At 36.7% G+C, this 14,557-nt stretch overlaps 1 protein-coding gene and 1 gene segment (V, D, J or C); both read left to right on the top strand.

Moving 5' to 3' along the window:
* The window catches only part of LOC148815896 (interferon-induced protein 44-like), a 50,506-nt gene extending 36,181 nt beyond the window's left edge, over nt 1-14,325 (top strand). For all 3 annotated transcript variants that reach the window (XM_088904753.1, XM_088904752.1, XM_088904754.1), the window contains 3 exons: nt 24-195; nt 13,226-13,326; nt 13,947-14,325. In XM_088904753.1, coding sequence (XP_088760879.1) covers nt 24-195; nt 13,226-13,326; nt 13,947-14,129 — 456 coding nt within the window. In that variant the 3' untranslated portion in view covers nt 14,130-14,325. The remainder of the gene's footprint in view (nt 1-23; nt 196-13,225; nt 13,327-13,946) is intronic.
* Nucleotides 1-14,557, top strand: part of LOC148815891 (Ig kappa chain V-III region MOPC 321-like) — a 736,297-nt gene that overhangs the window by 416,128 nt on the left and 305,612 nt on the right.

The raw sequence follows: 14,557 nt of genomic DNA, 5'->3' as shown, positions 1-14,557 counted from the left end.
TCCATTCTCTTTCTCTCTACCAGTTCAATCCAATCAAATCTATCAGTGATGACTCTTCATATGTCAACAAGAATCCCACTGTGAATGATGTGGCCCACTGTCTTGTCTACATTGTGGCAGCAGATCAGCTGAGCATTATGGATGATCATGTTCTGCGGCTCATTACAGAAATCAGATCAGTGGTCTCTAACATTGGTAAGAAAATTATCATGTAAGATGCTATGAAATGTAATATTTAAAAATAATATGTATCATGTTTAAAATGATACCACTGGTTGAGCTCTTTGTGGACGCATCTGTATATGTTTTCTCTACTCACTACTATTCCCTGTTTCTTTTTTCTTTCATTGACTCTGCACCCTAACAGTCCTCTCAGTGTACTCCCCCTTGCTGGGGTCCTTCTCTCTCCCTGCAGTGCAGACACACCCAACATCATTCTTCTGAAACACAGCCAGGGTTCTTCAGGCCACACTCCTTGCTCTCTGGATTTCACTCTGGTTCATGTGCAGCATTCACACCTCCCCTGTCTTCACTCCAGGCAGTGGGACTAACTTACTGTACCCACATATCGTTGGTGACTGAAGCTGAAGCTGAAGCTGAACCCCACCAGTGCCTTACTGTCTTCTGTGTCTTCTGTGTGCCATTTAAAAACACAGCCTGCTCACCACACCTCCTGATCATCTGAATGTCTGACCAGCATCCCTCAGCCATTAATCCACCCTCTATTTTCTCCTCAGCACACAAACCCACTATAAGGTTTCTGCAGCCTATAGCTGCTCTGCTGTTCAGATTGGAATCATTGATGGCACGTACAGCCAGCAGTCTCTGCTGCCTATGGGTCTTCTATCACCAGGCACTCCCTCAGAGCCCCAGTGGACAGTGTTGACTTTCAGCTGTATCTCTTCAGAGACACAATAATGCTCATAGCATACTGGGTGCAGAACCTGCAAACAAAACCACCTCTCTGCTCTGCTTCTCAGTAGCATCAAAATCAACAATACCATCTGCCTCACAAACATACACAAACTTTCTTTCAGTTACCAGCCGCTCCGCCAGCCTGCATTATGTTAGTATTGTATATGCTAGTATATTCTTTATATTTCTAATTGATGAGAACACACAGAAAACACATTTGGCAGACTTTTCCACCAACATAAACGCACTTAGGGAGAAGTGGTATTCCTTTATATTCTCCTTGTTCTGAGAGACAGAACATAAGTCTCTCCAGTGAAGTCAGACAGGCCATACAGATGCAGCCATTCAAATTGCATGGTACAAACCCGTACCGCAGGCAACTCACTACGTCATAACGCGTCATAACGCGGTACGTGATTGGCTGGCCAAAATGACTGACAGGGGCACTCATGGTGCGTTGGTCAGTTGTGGAAAGATTTAATCATTTAATGTCTTTACTGTGCACATTTTAATCAGCTTAGTATTGAATATTTACAGATGCAGCCATTCAAAATGCACGGGCGATACCGCATTATTTTGTGCTGCGCTTTACGCAGTCTACCGCGAGTTACCGTACATTCTCCTATAATACCGCAAGCAAAATAATAGTATCCGGAATTTCCGCAAGGTGGAGCTAATAAAGCTCAACCTCTCATGTTTGAGATGTCGCCATCAAAGTCTTTAACGAAGATATTACTAATAGTATTAATAATGAATGACCTTGGACAAGCTGTAAACTCAAAGTATTGCCCTGGTCCACATTCTTTTTTTCATTGACCATCTTTGTAAAAGTAACACCACAGCATTTCGCAATCACGCATTTGTTTCCAATAATGCAAAGTACATTAATTTTTGAGAATCAATTCACCATGCCTTTCACATGCTCATAAAAGAGATTGATTTAGGAACATAAACATATTACTGTATGCAAACTGTACTGTATACAGTATGTATACTGTATGTATATTTAATGTCTTAACTGTGCCCATTTAAGTATTGAATATTTATATGGAATCTTACCACTGAAGGGAAATCTTAGTACCTGAGCATAAAAAGAATAGGAGCATACTGTAACGCGTGTGAAGGCCATAAACAATATTAATTTTGGAACTTAAACATACAGTATATGGCTGGTCTCAGTACTTTAAAGAAAACATACACACCAGTATTCCATTTCTCCCTAAACATTTTAAGCATCGAAGCCTTTAAGTAACGTGATACCGGAGGCAACAAGCATACTTTTAGAATTTGATTAAAAGGGAATATTATATGGAATCGCGTATCTAAAGAAATTAATAACAATATAATTATATTCATGTACCGCAACACAAGAATAGTACACGCTGTACATTGTCTGTTGATAATGTTTCTGTAGTGCTTTTTCAGCACTCTGTATGTGACCTTGCTGGTGGCACAGTGGGTTAGGTTCCTGACTCCCATGTCACATGGTCTGTGATTAAATCCTGCTGGAGCCATGAATTGTTTTTAACAAACATTTCTTTGAAAAAATGAAACGTTTCCCTGAGTCAGAGATTAAATAAAACTTCACTCGCACCAAACAAATGTATATTTCTAAATATCACAACATGATCGAATTTAAGTCATTTTAATAACAATGAATAGTCGTCTAGGCATTACAATATAAACATTTATATTGATTTAAATCGCCTTTTGATTTAAATCGCAAATGCGGGTTTAAATATATGTGTTTTTTGATTCACAATCAGACAAATGCAACATAAATTGATATCTTTGTCTTCTAAGTATCTTAATAAACAATAGCTTTTAATAAGCATAGCTTTCTCCCCGTTTAGATTTATTTTTCTTGGGATCTTGGGATCAAACGTGGAAAGATTAGATTGTAATCGTTTTTATTTTTTAAATACATTTTAGAAAAGTGTAATCTATACTAAAAAGCTGGACACCACCTGCTATAAAGATACATATTGTAATACTTTCAAGTTAGGATAGGACAGACACGAGAACTCAGACTTGCGGAGTTAAAGCAAGTTAAAGCCTTGATTTTATATATCACCTTTAAAAGTGGCATCTCAAAGCAAAGTAAATACCCAACACTGATTGTACCCATCTGTCATGCTAATAAAGTACCTTGAATTGAATTGAGGGAGAGAGGGGGGAGGGCAAGCGAGAGAGCCAGGACAGACAGGCAAATAAGATACACTCCACAGACATTCACAACAGCGACATATCATAAAACGTTTGCACATATAGTTAAATTATTAGTTGTTTTTAAGGAAGCTAAAAAAAAAACTTGAATTACTTATCCAGTCTCTCGAAATAAAGTTATTTTTCAAGCAATGCAACAAACGTCGGGCAATGTTTTTTTTTTAATCCAACATTGACAGCCACATCTTAAATCTTGTCAGTCAGCTCTTTTTCTCTATCACCTTAAGGACAGCACATACAAGGCTTAATTGCACAATGGACCGCGCAAAGAAATTTAAAATAGTCTTCTTTAGTTGTGAGGGCAGGAGTGGATCACAGAAGGCATAATCAGCAAATTAGGAAAACAAAGAACAGGACAGGTGAGACGTTTATCCAAAGAGCGAGTGATCAGAAAAAGGAACAGCTGTTACGCCCAGGTTTTACGCTCTCTCTCTGCTGAATGAATAAAAGCATTTTATTAAAAACGCGTTTGTGTTTGTCTGGGTATTTACTTTGTAATCTGTGGTTTACATCTACTGTATTGCTTTGAGATGCCACTTTTAAAGGTGATATGTAAAATAAAGTTTTTTATTATTGTTATAGAGAAACATGATCAGATTTTCCCTGGTTCAGAAAAAAGACGATTAAAATCTGTAATCTTTCCACTTGTATGTCATCGGAAAATACAAGAAGTTTCTGCTTTGTGTAAGGATGGTATCAAAAAATAATCTAAGTGGTGAGAAAGCTGTGCTCCTCAAAGCGCTTTACAGGATAAAAACAATAACAACAATAGTGTTAGGCTGGGCAAACGATTTTTTCATAGAAATACAAAATGAGATATAATGATGTGTTCCAGATAAGACATTAACAAGTAAAACCCCCCTCTCTGCGGGAGTGCTGGCTGTGACGAATTAAACCGGTTTCACAGGTATTTTCAAAGTAGAAGGGGGCGAGATTTCCAGCGAAAGACACCTCCCCCCTCCAAAACCAAGGAAGTACAGTACTTACTAGTTAAGAAAGCTAGGCTCCTCAATGAAATCGCTTTAACATGCTAATGCGTTGGTGTAACAGTCCGGGCGTGGCAAGCTTCTAATGTCAACTCGACTCGATTGGAAGACAATGAACATATTCTAGCCCTAAATGAATTAATAGCAAACATGGTTTACATAAAATACATTTTTCCAAGAAAGTATATAATAATACGATCTATAGTTGAAATCTGAGCCTTAATAAAAAGAAAAGGCATTTTCAGAGAGCAATTACGCTGTGTTTATGTAGAAAAAGTGATTAGGTTTATGAGCAACCTAATTACTTATTCATTTAAAACACTATATAAAATAAAGTTTATTATTAATTTGCTGGACAGAGCGGTGAACATTATTATGGATAAGACAAAGATAACGATCCTGATCAGTTTAGAAATCTGTGTACGCTGTAAGGTTTTTACTTCTTAAACTTTTAAAATACACATTTCGAATAGGAAGAAATCATCTTCCTGGTACAGTATGTATAGCAAACCAGCACGTCTTTTTTCTCCAATCAGAGGGGTTAGACGCTCGGTTAAAAGGAAAGGAGAATGTCTGTTATAATGGACATTAAAAAAAGAGTTCACTGGCATTATATCCTAGAAGACACAGACCGGCGCCAGACCGGGAGAATGCCCGCAGCGTAAAAGAAAATGCCTGATGAACTAGGGATTGGACAGTTTCCAAGTGCTTGTACAATCGATGGAAATGTTCAAATAAATGTGCAAAAGAAAAAACAAAATAATCATTTATTTCTTTATCATATTGGCTAGCTAATGTCCTCTCTTTGCTAATTAGTGGCCATGTTTCTGCGTTGGGTAGCAACGGGTGACTGTTCTCAGGCGGAAGATGTAAACAGCTTAATTTTCGTGTTAAATAATTTTTTTTAAAATTAAAATTCATTCTATACAGCAATCGCATATCTGGGTACCGTTTTATAAAACTTTCATGCTTAAAATGTTTAGGGAGAATTAGAAGACTGGTGTGTATTTTTTCTTTAAACTACCAAGACCAGCCATACACAGTACAGTTTACGTACATACAGTAATGTTTATGTTCCTAAATTAATATCGTTTATGACCTTCAGATGCGTTATGCTCCTCTTCTTTTTATGCTTAGCTACTAAAATTTCCCTTTAGTGGTAAAATTCCATATAAATATTGAAAACTAAGTGGATTAAAATGTGCACAGTAAAGACATTAAATGATTAAATCTTTTCACTACCAACCAATGCACCACGAGTGCCCCTGTCGGTCATTTTGGCCAGCCAATCACTTACCGCAGGGCACCGTAGGGTGGCTTGTGGGTAGATTACCTTACCGCGGGTTTGTACCGCACATTTTGAATGGCTGCATCTGTATATTGAATTTTACAACTAAAGGGAAATTTTAGTAGCATAAAAAGAAGAGGAGCATTATGCATCTGAAGGTCATAAACGATATTAATTTCTGAACATAAACATATTACTGTATGTAAACTCTACTTTATATGGCTGGTCTTGATACAGATGCAGCCATTTAAAATGAGCGGGGTAAGCTATGGTAAAACGCGGTGAGCGTGTCGCATCACAATGCGTCATAGCCCGTCATATCGCGTCATACCACATAATACTGCAGTAAAATAATAGCATCTGGAATCATCACCAGGTGGAGCTAATAAAGCTTAACTCTCATGTACAGCATTTGAGCTGTCGCCAGAAAACACCAGGTTTCAAATCCCAATCACTGCTGAGGGACAATCTTTATTCAATTAAGAATTTAATTAAAAATTAAACATTAAAAAGTTGGCATATTTTATGAAAGCAAGATTGCTCAGTTGGACAAAAGTACATAGCCTACCACCTTTATCATAAATATTTTAATTATGCAGAAATATCTTATGCATCACAGTCTTTACCGAAGATATTACTAATAGTATTAATAATGAATGACCTTGGAAAAGCTGTAAACTCAAAGTATTACCGTGGTCCACATTCTTTGTAACCGTCTTTGAAAACGAAAATACTTTCTTTTTTCATTGACAAAAAGTAACACCACAGCATTTCGTTGGTCTGATCATGCATTCGTTTCCAATGATACAAAGTAAGTCTTGAGAATCTCCGATTCACCATGCCTTTCACATGCTCATAAAAGAAATTAATTTAGGAACATAAACATATTACTGTACGTAAACTGTACTGTATATGGCTGGTCTTGGTAGTTTAAAGAAAAAATACACACCAGTATTCCATTTCTCCGTAAACATTTTAAGCATTGAAGTCTTACATGTTATTATTTCAGAAACGTTTTTACATGCTCCTTCTGACCATATTATTGTACGTTTATGTACTTTGTGAAAAGTGATCGTTTTAACCTTTTCTGCAAATATGCTCGTTATCAGAGTAAACAAAAGCATACTTTTAGAATTTGATTTAGGAAATATAATATGGATTCGTGCATCTAAATAAATTAATAACGGTATAACTATATCCATGTACTGTAGCACAAACAGAAGTATTAGACTTTCCATTGCTATGTGTGTAGCTGTCACTTGACTGGCCTTGGTGGTGTGACAGCTCAAGTGACTGATTTATAACCCTGAGGTTGGGTGTTCCACCCAGCTGTCACCATGAGTTTTCTTTTAACAAATAAACATTTCTTTGAAAAACTAAAATAGCAAATATTATTGGCATTATATTGACATTTTTATATTTCTAAATATCACAATATGTTCTGTATGTACACAGCGGTACCGCAGGGTGTAGGGTGCAAATCGAAAACCCTACATTAATATTGTGTATTTGCCTGGGGCTGCGTGGTTTTCGCATCTCTCTCTCTCTGTGCTGAATTTCACTCCACTCTCTGAGTCTGTGTCTACATTGTTTGTAAACAAACCTGTTTTAAAGGTATTTTCAACTTAGAATGGGGCGAGCTTTCCATGAAAGACACTCCACCTTCCCCCACGGACACATGTTTTCTTAGAAAAACAGATTCACAACACGAAGCGTGCATCAGTCTTCTGTATAAAAACATTGGTTTGAACACCATGGGAGCTGTTTTTAATAAGCTGCTGAGTAAAGAATAGGAATATTCCTGCTGTCAGCAGTATTGTGTATATAGTTGACCCTTACCTGAATGAAAACAGGACATAAAGAAAGGGTTTCAGAAATCAAACAAAGCTTTATTCCTGTGCTTACAGTCTGGGTTATGCTGTTATGCTTCCTATGCTGATATATGGGTTTTTCGCACAAAGCCGTATTGAACAGTATTTCTCGCGTTGTGAACGTGTGTACAAGCAAGTGTTCTCACAACTCTAAGAGGTTTTGTGAAAATGCTACAGGCGTGCCAAAATCGTTTTTGATATTTTAGCTGACTTGACCTTCCCCGGTTTTCATTTTCAGATTGTGAATCAAAAAAGGCATTTAATAAACATGCATTTGTGATTTTAATCAAAATGGGGTTAGACCATTAGACATGCAATACACTTCCTCGTGATCATCTTAGAATCTTTGTGTAAGCTTTAAGTTTTTTTTTTACTTTTTAATTATACACTTGAAACACTTGAATTTTGTAAATGCAACACACATTCCGTACAGATACAGTACAACCACATTCTCCTGTCTTCCCATGGTGTAAAACGAATTAGCAGGTGATTGAGATAAAAATGCATCGCCCATTGAGTGGAATGTTCTCATTTGTTCTCAGATATAAAAAGAGGTGATAATTCTTAACAATTCCGTGTCGCATTAACTAACTCTTCAGTTTATTCTGCCAGACAGTACATGAATATAATTATATCGTTATTAATTTGTTTAGGTACGCGATTCCATATTATATTCCCTGTTAATCAAATTCTAAAGGTATGCGTTTGTTTAATCCAATAACGAGCGAATTCACAGAAAAGGTTCACAAAGTATATAATCTTATTATGGTCAGAAGGAGCACGTAAAAACGTTTCCGAAATAACCACATGTAAGACTTTGATCCTTAAAATGTTTAGGGAGAAATGGAATACGGATGTGTATTGTTTCTTTAAACTACCAAGACCAGCAATATACAGTACAGTTTACATAATATTTTCATGTTCCTAAATTAATATATTTTATGAGCATGCAAAAGGCATGGTGAATCGGAGATTCTCAAGACTTACTTTGTGTGATTGGAAATGAATACGTGATCGGATCAACTAAATACTAGTTACTTTTTGTCAATGAAAAAATAAAGTTTTTTCATTTGCAAAGACGATTACAAAGAATGTGGACCAGGGTAATACTTTGAGTTTACAGCTTGTCCAACGTCATTCATTATTAATACAATTAGTGATATCTTCGGTAAAGACTGAGAGCAGGAACATTCCTATTCTTTACTCAGCAACTTATTAAAAACAGCAGCCACGGTTTTTTACACAGAAGAGTGACACAGCTTCGCCTTGTGAATCTGTTTTTCCATGTTTACAAAGAAAGTGGAATACAGTAATACTACCTGCTATATAGATACATATTTTCTAGATATTTAGATCCTTAAATTAATATAATTATTTATTTCTTTTGATACATGATTCCATACTATATTCCCTATTATAAAACGAATAATTCCGGTCCTGAAATCTGATTGGCTGATACACATTCGAAGCCGTGCTATATTCTCTAATATACGCACACCCCGGAATTTTGACTTCACTGAGTGATAAAGAAATTTTAAAGACTACTTCTTAGCGTAAATAAAAAAGCTTGGATTCTCATGTATCTGATATCTTTTTCTGCTGTCTTTGTTGCGCTCTTGAGGATCCTTGTGATATTTTGAGCTCTCGTTGAATGATAAGTGTCGCATAGTTTAAGTCATTTTCATTCTTAGAAATTATGAAACACCCAGTTTAAAGCAAGGGAGTTTTTATGTCTGTTATAGTAAAAGAAAATTCCTGACGAACTAGGGATTGGACACTTTTTCAGTGCTTGTACAATCGATGGAAATGTTCAAATAAATGTGCTAAAGAAATAAACAAAAAACAAATCATTTATTCCTTTATCATATTGGCTAGCTAATGTCCTCTCTTTGCTAATTACTTGTGGCTGTGTTTCTGCGTTACGTAGCAACGAGGGACTATATTCTCAGGTGGAGGAATGTAAACAGCTTAATTTTCATGTTAAATAAATTTAAAAAATTAAAATTCATTCTATACAGAAATCGCATATTTGGGGACCGTTTTATAAAACTTTTATGCTTAAAATGTTTAGGGAGAAATGGAATACTGGTCTGTATTTTTTCTTTAAATTACCAAGACCAGCCATATACAGTACAGTTTACATACAGCAATATGTTTATGTTCCTAAATTAATATCTTTTATGAGCATGTGAAGGACATGGTGAATAGGAGATTCTCAAGACTTACTTTGTATGATTGGAAACGAATGCGTGATCGGATCAATTAAAAGCTGTGGTGTTACTTTTTGTCAATGAATAAAATAAAGTCTTTTTGTTTACAAAGACAGTTACAAAGAATGTGGACCAGGGTAATACTTTGAGTTTATAGCTTGTCCAAGGTCATTCATTATTAACATTATTAGTAATATCTTCGGTAAAGACTTTGATGCATAAAATATTTCTGCATCATTAAAATATTTATGATAAAGGTGGTAGGTTGTGTACTTTTGTCCAACTAAGCAATCTTGCTTTCATAAAATATACCATTTTTTTAATATATGACGATTAACATACTGTAATGCAGTTTAAATTTAAAAGTCTAAAGAGTATACAACTTAAATTCTTAATTGAATAGAGATAGTCCCTCAGCAGTGATCAGGATTCAAAACCTAATGTTTTCTGGTGACAGCTCTAATGCTGTACAGGAGAGGTTAAGCTTTATTACCTCCACCTGCCGGTTTTACAAGGTGATTCCGGATACTATTAACATAATCTAATTTGCATATGGTAGGATGCAGTATACTGTGACACGCCCACTGTGTTATACCGCAGCATACCGCACTTGTTTTGAATGGCTGCATCTGTATACTCGATATAGAGACCATCACAGCTGTAGCTCATCAAACCCTCAATTCACTACACCTATGTTTTCCCAAACTGGCTGACAGCCTAGAGCTCATTGTAAAAACACTCAAGGACTCAATGAACACACAGCTTTCTACACAATTATGTGTAACATTCAAATGCTGAAAATGCATTCTACGTATTTCTAATTGATGAGACTTAAGCTAACATGATTTTATCTCTCAGATAGTTAACATTTACAAGTAAAAAAAAACTTGTATTTGGCTGCCTGTGATTAATATACTTTTTGTTACAATTTGTCAAACAGTTATCTCTCCCATGGAACCGCTTACAGGAATGCCTTGTTTTATTGCTCAATAGTGACTTTAAGGAGGGATAAGATCACCCTCAGATTGGTATAGATTCTCTTGTAGAGCTCATTATAGGACACACAATGTATAGATCTGACAGGCAGGTGTCAGAGTTAGAGAGTAAATGCAAACTGAAATGAGTAACAACAGACAATTCAATTTAATCTGACTGGGCATAAAACAGCAACTAGCTATTCAATTTAAAAAATAAATTAAGATTCTTTAAAAGATTTATGCCAAAGTATAAGTACAAGTACCTTTTTAGAGCTTGAATAATAATAAATGTTGTTCAAGACATTCATTTGCAGAAACAACAGTGGATTTAATGAAAGCCTCTAGTATCATAGAAGATACAATATAAACAAAGAATTTGAGAGCATTTTTAAATATTATTAAATCAGGCTCATATATGCAATCTGCACAAATTAGCAAAAGACGACTGCTCTTTGGCTGTATAGTAATTACGAAAGACATTAATAAAGTTTTGGGTCACACTGACTGCAATCACTGCACAGCAATAATTCAGAATTCACCACTACAGGAGCCCTCAGTGCTCACTCACTCCTGGAGGTAGGTACCTTGCTCATAGCCATCACAGCTGTTAAAGCTAAAGGGTCCTGTCTAAAAGGATAGTTTTAAAATTACTTTGCTGTGGTCATCAACCTAAACTGAATTTAAACCCTGGAGAGTTGTAATGACACATGGACAGTTTTGTGGCCAAGACAAGAAATAAAACAGAGATGAGGATTGTAGTGTGCTCTCACGAGGCACCAGTTCTGTAGGGTTTGGGCAGTTACTGGGACAATTATGAATTGTAGCAGTAAATCACAAAATGATTCTTTTAATGGCTTTAGAATCCAACCATGCGATATAACTCAAACAATGCACACACACAGGTACTAATACACGAGGATACATTTATTAATACATAGAATATGTATGTAAACCTAACAGATCTTATCGAGAGAGTTATCAGAATACAAAAGGTATATATTCAATCAGTTACGAAGAGTTACATATATCAAGAAAACATACATTCAGTATATCATTCATTTAGACTGTTTCGTAATTGAACTTGGTTACAACTTCTACATTAGATACTCAAAACAAGTACATAACTCTTAGGAATTAAATTGATATCAACTGGTTGGGATAACAATTGAATTCTCGAGCTGTAATGCATTGAAGTTGAATACTCATCCAATCTCTGGGGATTCAGATCTCCTGCGGGCTCTCTGGCTCCGTGCCAGGCTGTATTGTGCGGCTTGCGACGGTGTGCTGCTGATGCTCACTGACCGGCTAGTTAGTGTTGGCTTTAACTAGCAAAGTTTGTGCACAGGAGAAAAGATACTGTGGGTCAGCAAGTCAGGAAGAAGACCGGTTCGTTCCTGATGAAGCGCTAGTTCTGGATAGTGATTCAGCTGTCCACAGTTCTGACCTGTTCAGCAGGCTTGCTGCTGATGCTAACCTTGGGTTGATCCTTTGGTTACGCACTGGCCACCTCCGCTCTCGACTCTTAGAACAAAGGAAAGTTCTGGCACTCGGACACACTGGGCGTTCCGTGGTTGTCCGGGCTGAGTCTCAGGATGGTCAGGAGGTGCGCTGCGAGAATGTCCTGCCCTTGGGAGCCTTCTGCTCCTGGAATACTCATTTAGAATTCACCTACTGGAATAGTCCCTAGAATAGTCTCCTACAGGCTCTCTGTGTTGCCTGTTTTTACCTGGAGGAACTTCAGCTCATTCATTGGCTGAAAGTTCCATGGGCATCAGAGTCCCACGTGGGTTACTCGGCCCTACCAGTCCCTGATTGGTTGATCAAGGTGAGATATGACTCACTTACTCCTGACACCTAGGAATGCAGTCCAGATGTCCATCTGGCACTCCCTAGACAGATAGGCGCCAATGGGTGATCATTGATCATGATAGCCAGGCTTAGCTAAGTGCATCCCCATTTGGGAGCTGTCCCTTATCAAAAGAAAACATCTTTAAATCAGCCTGTATGAATAGCTTCTCTGTGGCTGCACCACAGAGATGAACAGAGAGATGGGGCCTCATTTGGGAAAGCACAGCAACACTTAATTCTGTCTTATTAACAAGCATTGCCGGTACAGGATATTAGGTCTTACAATACAAAAAATAGCACCTACCATTTACACATATGCACCAAATAATTCTACACCTGATCAATGCTGTAATAAATTGGGAACTTCCATTCAGCACTATTAAACTGCTTGGTAAAATACAGATTCACAACAACATCTAAAACATTGTCAAATAAAATTGTGAGAAAAACTCTAAAATATATAATAATATCAATGACGGATTATTTTCTCCATCAGTGTGAAATGATGAAAGTAAAACACAACACAACGCAATCTAAATGGTACAGACAAAACTTTCACTACATCTGAAAAACAAAATTAAAACGTATAAAAGTTTTAAAGATCCCAAATAAAAGATAGGTTTGTTCCAATAATTCTGAATGAATAGTATTTCATGACAAGTATAGCCTTACATTACCCCAAGAATATGATCCACTACACCTGATAGACTGATCCGAGGAATATTCTAAAGCTGAATTAGTGAAGTACAAAAATACAGTGCATAAAATCAAATTGCCTGGAAGAAGCTCAGAAATAATAGTCAATAATAGCTCCACCTTTGCCATTTCCCTGCCTCTGAAATCTTAACTTCTGCATAACGAAGGTTTGATAAAAAAACAAATTTATTTTGTTTTGTTTCTGCAGATATTCCCCAGGCTGTGCTGTTAACTAAGGTGGATAAAGCCTGTCCATTGGTAGGAAAAGATGTCAGGAAGGTGTACAGGAGTAAATACATCAAATCACAGGTGAGTTTAAACTTTGCTATTTAATATTAATATATTACTGTCTCAAGTTACACTTTAATAAAGAGAATGCAAACCTGACCTTAATATTAAAGAAATACTCCTTCAAGGTTTGTACCTTATTAAAATATTGTAATCAGCTTAAATTACTTTTGCTGATTTGCTTCATAATCAGTCGCCATCTAGGCTCCGGCTGGAAGGAGACAGTAAGAGCTCTGAAGTTAAGGGATCTTGTTAGAGTCTAACGGCCTCTGAGACTCTCAGTGAGGTATAGTAGGCTTGAAGATTATGCAGGAGATGCATTACTGAGGTGGGTCTTGGGTCTGAGACAAGCAGGTTGCAGCCTCTTTGCTTGGCCCAGTAATTTAGAAATGTGTTGTTGAGGAACTGAAGCATCTTCTCACAAAAGAAAGGAGAACAGAGTCTGGAGAGCACAGGCTGTGTCACTAGTCTCCCTGCATACCAAGATCTGCAGACACACAGGCATTCACTGGGACATTTGACATTAATAGACATTAGATTCTTTGATGTTTACAGTATGTCTGCAATGTTTAAAGTACAATTAAATTCCTTGGACTTGTATGTTATATTTAATCAATCATCTGTCTTTCTTTATATTTCAGATAGAGAGGTTTCATCAGATATCGGGCATTCCTGTAAACTGCATTCTTCCCGTGAAGAACTACAGTGAGGAAATCAGCCTGAATGATGACATTGATGTCCTGGCCCTGACAGCACTGCTGCAGATACTCAGATTTGCAAATGGACACTTACTAAACTTGACGCAAATGGGATATAAGAAATAAAGTTGTAAAGTATTAATAACTATGCACTATATTAGAAATTTCGCTGATGCATATCTAAATTAACAGCAAAATTAACTCAATTTTGTTTCTTGTTTTTCTGATATTCTCATATATTTTTTAGAAATTTGACAAGGGAAAAATGCCTCTGTATAAGAATATGAACAGAAAAAATAATAAAAACCACCTAATGCTAATATGAATTAAATCATTCATGAGGTTCTGCTTTACTCCAAGATATAAAGTAGCCGATACTGTATATCATTTTATCAAGCAGCCCACTGAAGCTGGCCTGGCCAGTACCTGGACCTCAGAAAGCTAGGTCATAATTTACAAATGCATTACCACGCTAAAGCCTGGTCTCATCAGATCTCAGAAGCTGAGCACAGCTGGGTCAGATCAGTACAGTAGTAGAAGACCTCCAAGACAAA

The sequence above is a fragment of the Atractosteus spatula genome, chromosome 24 (assembly GCF_055471065.1).
Source record: "Atractosteus spatula isolate fAtrSpa1 chromosome 24, fAtrSpa1.hap1, whole genome shotgun sequence".
NCBI lineage: Eukaryota > Metazoa > Chordata > Actinopteri > Semionotiformes > Lepisosteidae > Atractosteus > Atractosteus spatula.
This window is presented reverse-complemented; position numbering and strand designations above follow the sequence as displayed.